Raw genomic sequence first — 17,608 nt, forward strand, 5'->3', positions numbered from 1 at the left:
AGAACCACTCTGGCTTTGTTTTCACTGTGATCTTTATCAGGAAATTCTCGCAGCCCCTAAGAGAGAATATACTGGGATTCTCACACCATCATTTTAAAACATTCTCCTGAGTTTATAGCAAGGACAGGGAAAAAAGATACCTTCTTATTTATTTCTCACTCGTTGCTTTCAAAGTTCTTGTACATTTATCATGTCCCTTTTTGTGATATTCCCCTCCATTCCATCACTAGGGTGGAGAAACTGAGGGTAGCAGACCCTGTCAGTGCCCAACCCATGTGCCCTCTGATTCACTATTCCGCAGCTCACGGAAGTCTTCTCGTGACAAACACCATCCACCTGAGGGGTTTTGGGGGCTGCAGGATTGTGCTCAGTATTCCCTGGGGAGAGCTGTCAGTGACTCGTCCACAGGTTTCTGGGTACATGGGCCAGCTTGCAGCTTCCTCACCCCTCAAGGAGGACCTCTCTGAGGTGCGTTCTGTTAAGTCTCCCAAAGGTCCCCTGAGGGATTGAGCCACTGGAGCCTAAAGCAGTAAGCGGCCCATGAACACAGCCCGAGTTGTCTTCCTTCCCTGACTTGTGTTCTCACTCCGACGCCGGGGCTTCCTGGGCTCACCTCCCAAATTAACGACTTCTATCTAAATCCTTGTGTCAGGGTCTGCTTCTGGGGAAGCCCCACTGAAGACACTGCAGCACCAGAGAAGATTCATATCATCTAATTGCCACACCGCTACTTACTGGAGAACCAGGGCTGGGACCCATGGCTTGGGACTCCTGGCACATTTACCCAATAAGGTTGCCCCTTGCCAATGGCCAGAACATTACAGAATTGGTCCCAGGACTTTGGGCAAAAGGAAGACACGATAAACAAAACAGAGTCATTAGGTGGCTACTCTTTGCCATTTAGGAACCCAGTCACCACCAGCAGCAGGAGGAAATAAAAAAAACGAAGAGCGGTAATTACCTAGCATGACGAAAGGGACTCCCAGGAAGGTGGAATTGTATTTCCCACCGGTAAGATTGATGATCCCGGCCGCGGTGAGCGTGGCCAGGGTTATGGTCACCAGCCCGAGCAGACCGAGCCAGGGCTTGCTGCGGACGCAGTCCTGCATGGAGCAGCACAGGATGGCCATCGTGACCACCAGGATCAGGCTGGTGACCAGGTAACGTTCTGATACACGGCTGGTCTTCTGGAAATCTTCCCTCAGTGAGGAGGACGTGTAAGGGTACATTTTGACTTTGCTGTTGGATTTCTGGAACAGTCGGACAGTGTCGCAGAAGCTGGACTCCCACCTCTCAGCCACCATGTCATTGAGACTGTTGATTGACTGCAGGTAGTAGGTGAGCTGGACGGCCTCTGCGGATTTTACCCGGTCCTTGCTGTGCACAGTGACGCCTCCAAGCTGGTGTCCATTGTACACTGCCCTCCCGTCCTTTAAGTGAGTGATAGGGTATGTGATAGCAAAATTGGTCCGGTTGGTGGCCCGAGCGTTCTTTAGCTCCTCCAGGACATGCACTATGTCATCCACGATGCAAGTCTTATCATTATTCAGGATACATATGTGGGCGAACGTGTAATTAAAACCAGGCCTTGGGACCTGGATCCTGGTCACAGCCGCATGCAACTATGGGATAAAAAAATGAAAGTTAATTTATTACCAAAAATAAGACCTCGATGCATGACCTTAGCTCTGTGGATTCAAATATGTCCACTGGGGGGGCGGAGTCACTTGTGTCATTTTCAAGCTGAACAGTTCAAATGAAATGTTATAGACTTAACAATAGAAACAGGTAGCAAGGATGCAAAACCAGAATCAACACAACCCAGGAACTTGTCAGAGGTGAAAACTGTCTGGTTCCACCTCCGACCCAGTAAATCAGAAATCTCTGGGCTAGGGCCCGGGAATCTGGGTTTTCACAAGCTCTCCAGAGGATTCTGGTAAAGGTACAGTTTGAGAAGCACTGGCGTAAAGCACCAGCATTATTTCCACGTGTTCTCTTCTTTATTTGTGACTCAGTTGGTCTGTAAGTGTCTGAAAATCTCACATACGACCACCATCTTGAAGATATAATGTACCAAGTGAACTAAGGCACAAATTCACGTGGAGGCCAATCCCTTGCTGCTGATCTCTAGGGCCCCTAAATGACTTCCCCATCCAATTCAGTCACTTGGTGCCATAAAAGACAAGAGGCTCACCTTGAGGGACCTCATATTCTCCGGCTTTCCTCATCTGCTTATATGGGAGGGGAGACAGAACTGCAAGAGTCTGGGGGGGATATACGGAGGTCATGCTAAGGAAGCACAGTGGGATTTATTCTGCACACCTCATCTCAAGTCGCATTCGCCATGTCCAAGCTCTATACACCTGTGATCAAAGTGGACACTGGGAACACAAGCGCTCATTTAAAAAAAAATTCCTTATTTTTTAATTAACATATTATGTATTATTTGCTTCAGGGATACAGGTCTGTGATTCATCAGTCTTACACAATTCACAACACTCACCATAGCGCACACCCTCCCCAGTGTCCATCACCCAACCACTCCATCCCTCCCACCCCCTCCCCTCTAGCAATCCTCAGTTTGTTTCCTGAGATTAAGAGTCTCTTATGGTTTGTCTCCCTACTGATCCCATCTTGTTTCACTTTTTCCTTCCCTACCCTCCACAGCCCCCCTGCTCTGCCTCTCAAATTCCTCATATCTGAGAGATCATATGATAATTGTCTTTCTCTGATGCACTTATTTCACTCAGCTTAATGCCCTCTAGTTCCATCCACGTCATTGCAAATGGCAAGATTTCATTTTTTGATGGCTGCATAGTATTCCATTGTATACATACACACCACATCTTCTTTATCCATTCATCTGTTGATGGACATCTAGGTTCTTTCCATAGTTTGGCTGTTGTGGACATTGCTGCTATAAACATTCCAGTGCACGTGTCCCTTCAGATCACTACATTTGTATTACAAGCCTTCATTTAACAACTCCTACTATATGCCAGGCACAATTCTAGGCCTTTTACACAGATTAGCCCATTTCACCCTTATAAGAGACTATGATATAGGTACAAGCACTAGGCTCATTTTACAGATGAGGAAACTGAGATGGTTGCTAGCCCAAGGTCACACACATAGTAAAAGAGAGAGCCAGGCAGCCTGGCTCCAGAACTTGTGCTCCTGGCCCACAACCTCAGACTTCTAGGTTAACAATGCCAGTAGTTGAATCAAAGTTCTTGCTAGCAACTAATGGTTGAATTGGTGCTTGCACTGCCCAAGTGCTAAGGTGGCCTAAAAAATCACGAGTGCTCAAGTTCAGATATGTGGGAGTATATGTATTTTACAGTCTAAGGTGAGAAAATTAGGCCTTTTCACTGTAAAATGAGCCCAGTCTGCAACACAAGGCCAGTGGTAGGCATGTAATTGAGTGTTAAGTAATGAGTGTGCCTGTGCCTAGCACTGAGTGGGACCTTGCAGGAGCAGAGATAGTCACTCTGTATCTAATGAACAAAGAAAAACATTTCATATGTAAAGGGAATCAAGTTTAACACCCAGTTGCCACACCGTGACTATGCCATTGGAAGTCATAACCTTCTGAGAGTCTCCATGACCCTGATATAGTTTCTTTTAAATCTGCCCAAATGGATTATTTGTGAAGATATTTTGCTGTGCATGTGCCAGGGTGAGTGGGATATTTATTATGCTTTTTGAAAATGTCAGAGGGGTACCAGCTGTCAAAGTCCTTTAGTTAGCACAGAGAAAGAGTTGTTAATCCTAATTCTCAGTGTGCCCTCCCCCACATCTCCTCATGGGCACCAACCCTCCGGTTCAGGAAACACTTCACCATATTATGTTTGGCTGAAATAATTCTGAGTTCTTTCCCTCATACACACACACACACACACACACACACACACACACACGATCTCCCAGAGATACCTAAGATATTATTTTCACAAAACTCTTACCATCTGCTAAATTTTTGCTTTGGTGTTTTGGAATTAATGATGAGCAAAATGTCTTCAGTGATTTTTAAACTTTGAATGTGTCTTCTTATCCATTCTTCTCTAAGTATGGCCCACTGAATTTTGATTACAAGAACTTCTAACTACAAAAAAAAAAAAATCCCCAATACAAAGTTATTTTAGGGGAGAGAAGAACCAAGGGGGAATTTAAAGACAAGAGGGTTTTGATAAGTGTTGAAGAAAGACTTTGGGGAAAGATTCAGAATAGGCTAGAAAAGGAGTGGTATTGAAAGCATGTATATGTGTAATATTTAGTGCTTTGTTTGTTCCTACGAACAGTCTAATAAATCTCCCTTAGAATGATTACTAAATATGTCAAGAGGAAAAGATTGCCAAATAACATGGTGTTAAGCCACAGGGCTGGACCCAGTTATAGCGAGGGGGATATTTTCCATCTAATCTCTAAGGCGACCGTGCCCTGCTGGGTGGGGAGTTAGAAACTATTTAGTGACCTGCCAACTCGGCAGATCTGCTGCTCCCATCCCTGGGACCACAGACTGAAGAAAGCAGACACTCTTAACTCCTATACCACCACATCGTAGGAGGGAGACTTGGTAAAAGAGACCTTAATGAAGTTTTTGAGAAGGAACGTTACTGAATTCTCAGCACCAGAGCTGCCCTGAGATGTAGCTGCTTTGAATTTCCAATGGAGAGGTGGGTAGAGTATGTGTCACTCTTGCTTCTGAGTGGCAGGGAGCTGCTGAATGACAAAGCAGCCAGAGAGGGGGCGTTGGCTGAGCCCACTCACCTGGCTGGAGGCGTCTGTGGGATTCTACAGTGAGATAAGAGGTGAGAAGATAATAGGAGGGATGGAGAAAACCCCAAACACCTCAGTTCTGATCTCTGGTTCTTACGACTGCGTATCAAGCATACACATGTGTGTGTGCTTGGCCATGTGCGTAGCTGTCGGCAGGCACATTGCACATGCTACCTGGGTAGCACCTTGTTGGGGTTCTAGAATGCCCTGATTTACTTTCCTAAGGGAGCCCCACTGAGAACAGCATACACATTAATAGGTGTCCTTAGATATATTCCCAAGGCAAAAAGGAAGCCAGAGATTGAAGCTGTGCTCTTTTTTGCCCCCCCCCCCCCCGTATACTTACTTTAAATTTCTGCACTGGGAAAGGAAGGTGAAAATGATGACAGGTTAGTTTATAGTGACTTTATCTTTGCCTTTAAATTAATGTTTTCTCTTGGGGCCAGAAAGGGGAAAGCGAGCCAGGAAAACCTTAGGTGACTAAGGTGACTAAGACACCTCTGTCCATGACATGGACAACCTCCAGCCATGCAATATTATTATTTAGTTCCGTAGGAGACCCTCAGGGGAAAAAAACAAAAAACAAAAAAACAAGGGAAAGTGACACGAAGTAATAGTTCTGACCTTAATATAGTCTGAATCTGTCATGTGAATCAACACATAATCCATGTTTCCGTAACTATGTATAGATTCTAGATTATTCACTCAACACACATTCAATAAATACTCATCAAATCTGCCATGTTGCCAATAATAGGATAATTTCCCTGAATTTAGTGTGCTCGTGCTCACACATGGAAAATCACTGAAGAGATACAACCTTTGAAACAAAGGGAATATTCTAACAGTAGACAATGCCAACCCTTTGTGCTAGTAAAGCCCAATCCAATGTCAATCCTGATCACAATATTTTCTATTCTGTATTTGCTGCCAAAGAGGCCAGAACTAAATGTTAGATTGAGATTCATTCCCAGACTCTGACCATACCATTTCATTTGTTAGCTTCTTTGCTCTCATTGCCCCTCAGGTTAAGAATGATAACAGTAATTGTGACTAGTCTGCTAAGTACTTTCTTTACAGTTTTTAAAAATTTATTCAAAATAAGACTCGGTGGGAATCATTAAATGATTATCCTCATTTTATAGCTGGAGCAGCTGAGGCCTCAAGGATGTCAATAGGTCACTTACGCTGACCCAGTGAGTCAAGGGCAGAGGTAGGAACTTGGGGGCAGCGAGATTCGTGGCCTTAGCCCAGCACAAGTTTGAATGAGGGCTAAGAGGATTTGGGGAGGGGTGAAGCGCTGGTAGCTCATCCGGTTCACATGACTGGCCATGGCGGTGACTGAGCTGTGGGATGGCCATGCTTGAGGATCGGGAGCCTATGAAGAGAGACCAGACATAATCCTAACAGCCAAACCTCATCTGTAGATGGCAGCATTACGTGGCCATATTAACAGGTAGTGAAGGGGATGGGCTTGGAGGTTACTGCCTTTTCTTATTTTCCTTCCAGACTCCGTAGCTGCCAAATAAAACTTTTCACAGACTGACTTACCAAGAAGAAAGGCTAAGGGGCAGAGTGGAATCCAGTAATAAGAAGTTTTGGCTTCAAGTCTGGCTTCTGCTGCTTCCGTGGGAGTGCCAGAGACCCTAGGAATGTCATTCCTTCAGGTCTCAGATTTATCAGTAAAAAACAGGAGGCTGGTTTAGCTAATCTTTATGGACAGACCCTTTTGGTTCCAACACGACATAATTCTTGGATGAGTGACATCCACATATACTATACAATCAGATGTGGGGTGAGAGAAAGTTAACTTCATAAATATCAATTTGAGATTTATTGTAGCTGCTTGAAGTATGCTTTTTCAACACACCAAAGTTCTTTTTAGGTCAATGACAGATCTCATAGTAGATGAAATCCAGAAAAAAAACCACAGGGTAGGGAAAATAGGTTTACTGGGAAAAAAAAAAAAAAAGGCAAAACAAGACTCCGTTCTCTGAGTGATTTCCCGTTCTGGGGAGGCACTGGCTCTTCTAATCCCCTTCTGCCAGAGCCTGGGACAAAGCCAGTGTGGGCTGCCGGTCACGACAGGCCAGAGTCTAATTTCCTCTCTGCCTCTCCTTGGCACACTGAGATCTTCCTCAGAAGACAGCAGGGGCACCTTGTAGAGAGTACAGAAGGGATCTAGGAGGAAGGAAGTGTCTGGTCCTGAGTGGTGATTAACATAGGAAAAATACCTGTGGGTTCACAGGATCTTCTACGATACCTTTCAGCTCCTCTTTGTATTTGTTTTTTATTGAGAAGGGGGAGGATCAAGGCCAGAAAGCCACTCTGCCAAGCAGGGCAATTAACGGGCTCTAGGAGCTGCGTCAAGCTGTTCCCAGCATCCTTGCCTGTGAGGAGAGACTGGCAGGTGGTGAGGGTCCCCAGCTCCCTAGGGAGAGTCAGTCTGATAGTCCACCTTGATCAGTTGTCTTCCTTTCCTTGCCTCACCTTCCTACCCCTTCCTTCTGAGGGTTACAAATGAGCTGTGCTCATTAAAACAATTTTTTAAAAAGATTTCATTTTTAAGTAATCTCTACACCTAACTTGGAGCTTGAATTTAGAATCCTGAGATCAAGAGTCGCCTGCTCTGCCAGCTGAGCCAGCCAGCCGGGCACCCCCATTAAAACACTTTAAAAAGGGAGGTTGTTAGCTTTTCTAACTTACATCATTTGCCTCCAAGTACTTACCTTCAAAGTGACACTAAATCAAAACTGCTTTAAAAATGCTTTCAAGGAATATCTGCTTTTCACCCCCAAATGAAATCTTTCCTTCGTTGAATTCCTCCAAGTTCCATGTCTTAATCTGGGTCTATATTTTGCAACTGTAAATGGGTAGGAACTGACTGGCAAGGGATCCTCACCCAGGACATGAGAAAGCACCTCAAAGTGGATGGACTTGGTCTCAGCAGTTCATCAATTACACTAGCTCCCTCGGTGTTATGTTCTGTCTTTGCATGATCTCACCCTCACCCACTCTCTTTCCTCTTCTTTTAATAGAAATGCATTACATCAGAACACCAGAAGTCGCAAGTTGGGGATTGTTACCGTGATTCATTTGTAGTGCAGCCAAAAGCAAGTTAGTCATCCCTTAATAAGTGAACAGAAATATCATTCTGCCTTTGAAACATTTCATGTTTGGAGGACACCAAATTTAAGCTGTGGATGTAGCCAAACAAGTGACTATCTGTCTACACGCTTCTTCTATACATGTGTGCCCACTGTTGGCCTGGCCTGCTCTAGTGTCAAAAGACAAATGGGTACCTCTATGGGTACTATCATGCCAGTGGAACTCTGGGAGAGTGGGATGTGTCTGTTGTTCTTCTTCTTCTAACACCAGGGGGTAAACACTCTTGTTGCTGGTGTTGACACTAAAGCAGCCAAGAGAGCCCCACATTGTAATTGCCCAAACAGGCTATTTGTCTTTGCAGCCTTGGCTGAAAAAGCAATGCAGCTTTTGATCTACAGCAAATAAATCTGAGATTTTAGAAACAAAAAACAGTAATGATGAAGGAAAAGGCAAGTATAATATCTCCTTGCAGATTTGGCCCAATTCCATGTTGGTCTGGAGGAGAAAGACAATGTGGTGAGGCAGAGGTCTGGTACCCTCTATTTCCGAAGTCTGGGGGAAATTTTCAGGCGGTCTTAATTTAAAAAATTCCTTGGTATCATGCAGACCCCAGGAAATGTGTTGTGTTAAACTTTCTGATTAGAGGGCACCTGGTTGGCTCAGTGGGTTAAGCCTCTGCCTTCGGCTCAGGTCATGATCTCAGGGTCCTGGGATCAAGACCCGCATCGGGCTCTCTGCACAGCGGGGAACATGCTTCCCTTCCTCTCTCTCTGCCTACTTGTGATCTCTAACCTTTCTGATTAGAGTGATTATCTTTTAATCCCAATGTCCTCACTTGACTTTCATGGTCAGGATTAAGCTCTGGTAGAGCAAATTTGTGGGTCATGAGTTTTGGTGAATATCTCTAAGAGGACAGGATGCTCTCAGAAGTGGTAGAACGTTAAAGGTGATTGGCCAAGAGATAAAGGGAAGTCCTAAAGAGCCACATGCCTGGGGAATGTGTAACAGCAGTGTTAAGATTTGGTCAGGAGAGCACAAGTAACTCTTCAAGGGACAGGAAAAACAGAGTACCAAGGACATCCAGGTCTGGAAAATGACCATGAATCTGAGTGGGAAGAGCCCTGGATCAGGAGTCGGAAGACTTGAATTTAAATCCTGGTTTTATGTCTTGCTGATCACATGAGTTAGAGAGAAATTTTTTAAAAAATGAGCCTTCAAGAACATACATCATGCCATTTCCCTGCTCTAAATCCTCCAGTGGTCCCTCCCGGCAGTGAGAGCCAACACCTAAGTCCTGAGTGTAGCCAACAAGATGGTACGCTGTCTTTGCTGACATCTTGGGACTCACGTGTCTTGCCATGTGCTAGTCACGTGGACTGTCTCTCTCTTAATTCTGCCAGGACTGTCCTGTTTCCACACGGCCTCACTTTCTTCCCTTCCCTGCTCAGATGTAACTGGGTTCCCTGACCCCACCCCACCCCCATTTTAAAAACCAGTATGCCTCATCATCACCATCATTTTTTCTCAGAGTTTTTCACGGCATTAATTGTGACATGACGTTGCATTACACATCTCTTTGTGTCCCTTTATTCTGCTGTCCCCACTAGAAGACGAGTTAAACCACACCAGCATGTCTGCATATTGGGTCTACTTCTACATCTCCACTACCTAAAACAGTTCCTACCACAGGTGTTCAGTAGCTCTGGAGTGGATATGCTTATAATAATCTTGTGAGTGACTGGATTTTATTCTGTCATGGGCAAGAGGCAGGCCAAACGAAGTCATAGAGTGCATGCATTTTGTAAACTCTAGAGGGCTCTGCAAAGGGGACTGCAGTGATTACGCAGCAGGGGAAGCCCTGGGTGGTATTTCTGCTGGTGAGCGTCTTACAGCTGTCCACATCTGACCTAGAGCTGATTCCTGATCATCCTGCAGGCCCTGATCTTTCCTGGGTTTTGACAATATCTTGTGCATTCTTGGGAAGGACATGGGTTATGAGGTAAGGGTGCCACAGATGCAAATCCTGCCTCTGTGGGTGCTACCTCTGGGACCATAGCAGACATGGCTGGGCCCTGCCCCTGTCTTCTCATGACTTCAGTGTACACTGGCCCGCCTTCTGGCCCGCCTTCCAGGCTGATGTGGGAATACTGGGGCAGTAACATACTGTCTTAGTCCTAAGCAGCCTGGAGTTCTGACTAAAAGCAATTCGTGTATAAATACCCCAGCTCCCGATCCCCAAGGTGGGGTGACTCTGTGGCATGTGTTCCTCACCGGTTCGCAGAGTTTCCCAGGAGGATTAAGCTGCCATGCCTAGAGGGTAACTAGCTTGACAAGGGCCTGATAACTGACTGCTTGCCTTCCCTGTTGTATGTTGCCATTCTCTGACTGGTGCTTTCTGGGATTGTCTTCCAGGTAGATTCCTTGTACCGAGTCCTTGACTCTGGGTCAACTTTTGGAGGAACCCAAACTCAGACAATGACTTTATGCATTTAATTCCATTTCATTATATGTAAAGTGGGGTCACAAGGTCATTAGGAAGATGAAGTGTGGGAAGATAGAAAAGGTGTCTGCACTGGCATTTATTATTGAATTCAGCCATATGGAATTGCCGTTTATGTAGGAAACAAAGTGGTTGTGTGTTGTGACAATTTTATATAGTTCGCCTAACTGACCTTCAGTGAGGGGCCACTCTTCCCCGCCCTTTGGCCCCTCTTCCTTTCCAAGAGTCCTGAAGGAACCAGGGCTCCCCTCATTGGCACACTAGACAATCTTATTTAGATTCCAAGGTACAGTTTCATGGTACCAGGACATGCTTTTAGGAAGAAGACAGAAGTTCTGGGCTGGGAAAGGTCTCACACATCCACATACAAGACTGCATGATGAGCCCCCCCCATATAGCCAGAAGTCACACTTAGAGCAGTTTCGGCTTAAGAAAAATAAAAAAGTGAAACACCATTTAACCTACATCCCTGAAATATTTGAACCTATAAATAATTAATAATGATGTTAAATCCACAAAATTATGAAAAAATGTCTCTGTTGGATGAATTCTTTGGTGCTTTTTTTTCCCTTCCAACGATTTACTAAGTTTATCATGAGCACTGAGTTTGAGAACAGTGTAAATTATGGCTTATAAAAGAAGACACAAGAAAAAAAGTTCCACCTGATGTCATGGTGATGGCACTCCTGAATGATGGACTATGAGCTTTCTGAGACTGATCACGAGAGATAGTTCATCAAGAAGTCTATTACTTGACACCGCATTGTTTCACTGCAAATATATATATATATATATATATATATATATATATATAAATGTATGTATAGTAGTTGTTATCAAGCTTTTCTAACAAAACTACTGCCCTTAAGAATCACAAAAGTGATTCCGCTGCCCTCCTTTTCTGTATCTGCAAAGAGGTCTTTTGGAGCCAACAGTCAAGGCTGTGATGGTGTCTGTGATTGTTTCCCCGGACCTTGACCCTTCTGCGAAGTGCTAACATTGGTGGCCTAATTTGGGTTGGTGGACATAGTCTGTGTGGGCTCAAATGCTGGCCTGGCCACTTGATAATTGGTCCTCCTGGTCACTAAGCTGTACCAGCTCTCTGTGCCTCCCTTTCCTCATCGGTGAAGTGGGCCCTACAGGGCCTATGATGAGTGCCTGTCTAGTAGGATTGCTGGAAGGATAAATGAGAAACTGAATGCGAACTGCTTGATATCATCCCTGACCTACGAGTGGCACCCTGTATAGGTTTGTTAGCAAAACCAAAATGCCCCATTTCTATCCTCCATTTTGCCTTGTCGCCCCCCCCACCAATGTTTCTTTTTTCTTTAACTAAACAACTACCAAACAACTGTTTCTCAGTTATTCTTGAAAAGCATATTCAGTGGGATGTAAAGACGTATTTTTGCTCACATCGGCACTGAGAGACTAAGGGTTAGATGCACGCAATACACAGATTTGAAGAGAACAGCTGGGTTGTATGTGTTTAAAAGCTGGCACTTCCAAATCCAGGATCTGCTCCAGCTTGACACCATCCCACCTTTTCCAGGTGAGCTGCCTACTTCGATCACCATGCCCATCAGATCAGGCAGGGGACTGCGGTGGGGGGGAGGGGGAGGAGGAAACTAAAAGGGTTGAAGTGCTCACTACATGCTGGGTTTTATGCAGAGAATGCTGCATCTATTACCTCATTTAATCCTTGTGGCCACTCAGGGAGGTAGATGGTACATCCACATTCGCAGGTAGGGAAACTGAGCCACAAGGAGCTTAAATAACTTGCTCCTGGTCCAAGGTGTAGGTTGCAGATCAGCCCACATTTAAATCTTGGGCTTGGAACATTGTTCCCTCATGAGCGTTCCTTTAGCAGAGTAAAGACTTCACACCCTCATCTCTGTGCCTTGGCCATTTGGATAGCAATGAACCTGTGTTTGGGTATTAGGCTTTGGCACAGTCCAGCCACAGTGGGAGATGTTTAGCAGAAGTTATGAGTTGAAAGGGTGTAGTTGAAAGTTGAAAGAATGTAGCAAAGTCAAGGGGTCAGACAAGACAAAGCAGCCTAGCAGAAGCAGCGAGACTCAAGTACTGAACACGGAGGCCCAGCCAATGCCGGATATTTACAACAGAAACCTCAGGGAGAAGCCACAACCCCATTACCAATGACAGGCATGTACGACTGGCTGGAGATGAAGACAGATGTCTAAAGAGATGAGACTTTCATCAGTCCAAATAAGCATCCTTTCTGTCTTGCGTCTTTCCTGTGTGACTGCCTGCCTCTTGCCCCGTATGCAAACAGAAGGGAAAAGAGAAAAAAGTACTTTACAGAACATACTAGTGGGAAGGGCTGGCAATTTGGGAATTTCTTGTAAAACACTAGACTAAAGTTGGGGATAACTACAGGATGTGGTAATCACCCCTCTCCCAAGGCTGTTTAATACCAGAATATATATGTTCCATGAGGGCAGACTCTCTTTCATTCTGTGCTGTGCCCCTGGCACAGAGGGGAAGTCCAACAGAGATGTACTGACTGAGCTTTCTGTGTTTGTTCCTTCTTGCTGATTTATATTTTCTCTGGTGACACTGAATGATACCTCATTTGTAGCCCAAAGGCTACTGTGCTACATGCATATCATTTCCATCTTAAATAAACAGATGACATTGAATTCAGTCCTGTCGCTTACACGAGCAGACAAATGGCTGATCTCATTAGATAAGTGGATATGGTTAGACTATAATCTAAAAAATATAAGAGCAGAAGCACTTTAGGTAAGAGATTGGGTACTGAAATAATTATATATTATACCTCATTCTAGAGTAGTTTGAATTTTTATTGTATAGCTGTTAGTTTTCTGTTTTTGGAGGGCATTCTTTTTAAATACAAGAAAGTTTAGAGACATATAAAAACTCTCATGTACCTACATCTAATGTCATGTCTATTTGAAGATTCTGTACCCCCTGCCTGATGTTAATGCTCTCGGTGGGTAGGGTTATCATATAATTTATCATCCAGACTGGAACACTTTTAAGAGTGCAGGAGGGCACTGTTAATTTCACAGAAACACCAGGCATAGTGTGGGACCATCACAAGAGATCCACTCTCCTTATCTTTGAGTGTCTCAGGGGATGTGAGCACTGATGTGATGTCATCGACTGATGCCTCCAGTGTGCAGAGAGGGCCATCCTTTGGTTTGCAGATCCATCCCTGCTGATGGAACCTGGACTTTTACTACAGGTAACACTAACCTGTCACCAGTCTTCCAGGAAAGGAATCTGAGAAAACTACTTCCGCCTCTAACTACTTCCTACCCTCCCACCACTGCAACTTCCTTCCATGGTGAGGCTCTGATGTTTTGCTGAATTCAGCTCTCATGTAGCCCAGTTCTGCTAATGCAGAGGTGGAGTGCATCTATAGCATCTTCATAACATCCCATCTACGTGCCCTAAGCACACCAGCCCTGCTGGAATTGACAGATGGCTTCCACTCGGTTGTCTCGGTGACATGGTTTCACCCAGCCAGGAGCAAAGATTGCTTTCATGTCCAAAGATGTCACTCTGGGTGATTCTGTCTTGCTTTAATGCTGGCAATGGCTCACAGATTGGCTGATTAAATTTTTCAAGGCTTGCACATGTAAAGTCCGTGCTAGGCAGAAGGTGGGAGGCTGGAACATTTTTGTTTTGTTGGGAGAAAGTCTTTTCCATTTCATCACCAGTTATAGCAACGAACGATTTACTCAACATGTATTAAGTGTCTACACTAAGTTGGATAATAATATAAGCCCCAGGAAGATTAAGAACATCCAGACAGTTTTACCCTCAAGAAACTTAAGAATCTAGCGGAAGGACTCCAGGCAGGGTCTCAGAATTTGTTAGCATATACAAACCACAAAATGAAGTAAAATGTTACAGTTCCATGATAGAAGCAGCTAAAGGGTGTTCAGGGGCTCTTAGGGAGACCAGGATGTTGGCATGTGTGTGTGCAAGTGCATGTGCACAGCATGTGTGTAGCAGTGGGAGGGGCGCGGTGAAATGCAAAGCTGGAGAGGAAATGGGGCCAGATGGGGGAAGATCTTCCCATTCACCTATTCAAGGAATATTTCTTCGTAGCTATTAGTAAATCTTCTATCAAGCTGTGTGAACAAGACAGGGCTCTGCCTTTGCAGAGCATTCAAACTCTGAGAGATAAAGACACCAACAAGAAATTTACAAGATTTGAGTGGAATTCTAAAGACAGGAGAAGTGAGAAAGGGCATCTATGGCAACCTTGCTGGAACCACAGAAGACTTCTTGGAGGAACTGACTTATACATTAGCACCTGAAGAATGAGGAGAAATTAACTACAGGCAGAGGCTTGGCATGGTGGTATGGTACCAGTAGTGACAGTTTGGGCAAAGTCTGAAAGGCACAAAATGGATGTCAGGGGAAACAGAAGTGGTTCAAGCTGGTGGGAGAACACAGGACAGCTGGAGGCAAACCAAGTCCAAATCACACAGGGCCTTGTCTGCTAAACTTGAGAGACAGATTTTGTCCTACAGGCCAACTGGGAGCCAATGAAGAGTTTCAAGCAGGGGATGAGATGATCAGAACTGTGGGCAGATTATTCTCTCTGCGGTATGGTAGACAGCCAGTGGGAAAGCTGGAAAGCAGAGGCAGGGAGATGGAAAAAAAAAAAAAGAGGTCTGAACCACAGTGTACATATTGGCATGAAGGAGGCAGAACACTGACGTCTCTACCTTTTTTAGAGATCTGGACACCTTAGCCCAGGGAATAAGCCAGCATACTCAAATTTGATGACAGAATTCAGATACATGATACTGATTCAACATTTGATTCCCATTTCCTAGGTCTGGGTATTAATGTGTCATCTGTTCACTGTGGATTTATTAATGTGCAGAGCCAGCTGATGTGTGGACTTCTACTTTTCTGTATGTACACTTCTAAAATGCTGTCATGGACCACACAGGTTCAGAAGATCTTGGCCAGTTGCTTCAAGTTCCTCTGGAGCAGAGGCACTTGGCCTCCTGCTTGTATCCTCTAGTGCTTACCTCTTGAGAGCACACCTGCCTGCCTGCTAATGCCAGCACCCATGCTTCTTTGTCAGAGAGCCCACTTTGCCATCTGCTCGGCAGACCAGAAGTTCTGGGGCATTAACACCCCCTGGGAACAGACTTCAACCAATGACAGATGGGAGTTGGCATGGAAATACCCAGTTTCCCTCCCTATGGGTGGGACAATTCATGGGTGAGTGTGTTTTAAATTGGTTCCCAGAGCTTTCCCAGTGGGGTTATGCTCCATTTACTTCCAGCCATGGCCTGCCTGATCACATACTCTTTTAGGTTCCTTCCCCTTTCTGTCTTGCTAGCCTGTTTCACCGCCACCACCCCCAACCCCTTTCTGGTTGCCCTTCACTTCCAGAAGACACTACCTTTACTTGATTTCTTGATTCAAGGTCAGCTTCTGTGGGAACCCAAGCTACGATAATGTCTAACAATGGTTAAAGCCTCTAGAATTAGAGTTTCCTACTGTTCTCAAAACACTAAAGCATTCTAAAACCAACTGCTAATTTCCTGTGTATTGAAATAGGGTTATGTCCAAAGAAACAGACTCTTAACTCTAGAGAACAAACTGATGGTTGCCAGAGGGGAGGTGGGTGGGCAGGCTGTGTGAGACAGGTGAGGCGGATGAAGGAGGGCACTGGTCCTGGTGAGCACTGGGTGACGTTTGGAAGTGTTGAATCGCTATATTGTCCACCTGAAGTGAACAGTACACTGGTATGCAAATAACTAACAGAAATTTAAAATAAAAAAATATTTAGAGCCCCCCACCCAAAAAACCTCTCAAAACCCAAATATGGTTATATCAAAATAAAACAACCCATGGGAAGTAAAGTCAGGATTTTTCGAGCTCCTCTTTGACGGCGGACACATTTTGGGGGATGATCCCAGCTGCCTACAGTAGGTACGCAACAGTATTTCTCAGGTGGCTCTGAAAAGTTCATGAATGTAGATGCCCTTCCCCCTCCTTTGGGATATCGTCCAGTCTTTTCATTCAAGTGTGAAGCCAATCACATGTTGGGTCTAGGGTATGCTGATGACAAGAAGGCACCATAACTCCTCAAGAAGGGCTTAGGCCTGCATCCTGCCGGGAGCAGGGAAGTGTAAGATGACATGATCTCTCCTCTTTCTTCTTGCTGATGAGGAAGGAAGTAGGCACTGCTTTGACTTTTACTTTATTTGGGGAAAAAAAAAACCCCACTCTGAGACACAGCAGGCTCTCTGCATCCTTCTGGGGTGTGTCAGCAGGTAAGGTCCCAGGCTTCAGTGTTCTCTGTTGATGGCAAATGCTGGAATATTGCCCAAGTTGGATGAGAGTCCCTATCTTTACATTTCTGGATTTCTGCTGTGATGGCGGTTTCTGTGTGGGAGAGACAGCTGATGTGCTCACTGGATTCCTTACCAGGCAGCGATGTGCCCGGGGAGTGTGTGCTGCTGGTGGCCAGCTTTTCATGCGTCGGCCCCACTGTGGGACAGGTGAAGACAGGCTTCATGATGGCACTGTGTTGCATGTCAGGAAAACTGGGATGACCTGTCCAGCGAAATTCAGGCCCTCTTCTTTGTCATTCCCCACCATGGCTAGATGCTTTGCACTGCTGGGCTAGTAGTCTAACTCTTCGACCTCATTCACAGGATCACTGAGTAGAATGTGTGTGTGTACACTCTTCATCACTGAGATATAACAGAGTATACACATCAGAAGAGTACAACTCAGTGAATTTTAGATGTGCATGCCTATGTAAGTATTACTCAGATCAGGACGGGACATCTGCAGCTCCCTTCCCGGTCAATACTCTCACCACCCCCGCCCAGGGAACAATTGTTCTGAGTTCTAGGCACTTTGATTCGCTTTGATTTTTCTGGAGCTTCTGATCTGTGCAGCCGTCAGTGCTGTTTGCGTCTGCCACCTTTGACTCAACCCACAGCTCGTGAGATTCATCCGTGTTGTGCTCGTCAGTAGTTTGTTACTTCTTTTTGCCGTCTGGTATTTTATTGCATGAAGGATACCAGAGGTCATTGTTCTTTCCTGTTTGAGGACCTTTTGTGTTGTTTCCAGGTTGGGGTTTTTATAAATAAAAGTGCTGCGAACATTCTTGTGCACATCCTTTGGTGGACATGCACAGATGTTTCTTTCAGGTATATACAGTGGCACATTGCTACATGTTTAACAGTG

At 45.0% G+C, this 17,608-nt stretch overlaps 1 protein-coding gene across 1 annotated transcript in view; it reads right to left on the minus strand.

Annotated features, from left to right (window-relative positions):
• Nucleotides 1-17,608, minus strand: part of PTCHD1 (patched domain containing 1) — a 60,655-nt gene that overhangs the window by 19,897 nt on the left and 23,150 nt on the right. Inside the window, exon 4 of the mRNA XM_059385164.1 lies at nt 962-1,622. Within this exon, the coding sequence (XP_059241147.1) occupies nt 962-1,622 (661 nt within the window). The remainder of the gene's footprint in view (nt 1-961; nt 1,623-17,608) is intronic.

This window comes from Mustela nigripes, chromosome X (genome assembly GCF_022355385.1).
Source record: "Mustela nigripes isolate SB6536 chromosome X, MUSNIG.SB6536, whole genome shotgun sequence".
NCBI lineage: Eukaryota > Metazoa > Chordata > Mammalia > Carnivora > Mustelidae > Mustela > Mustela nigripes.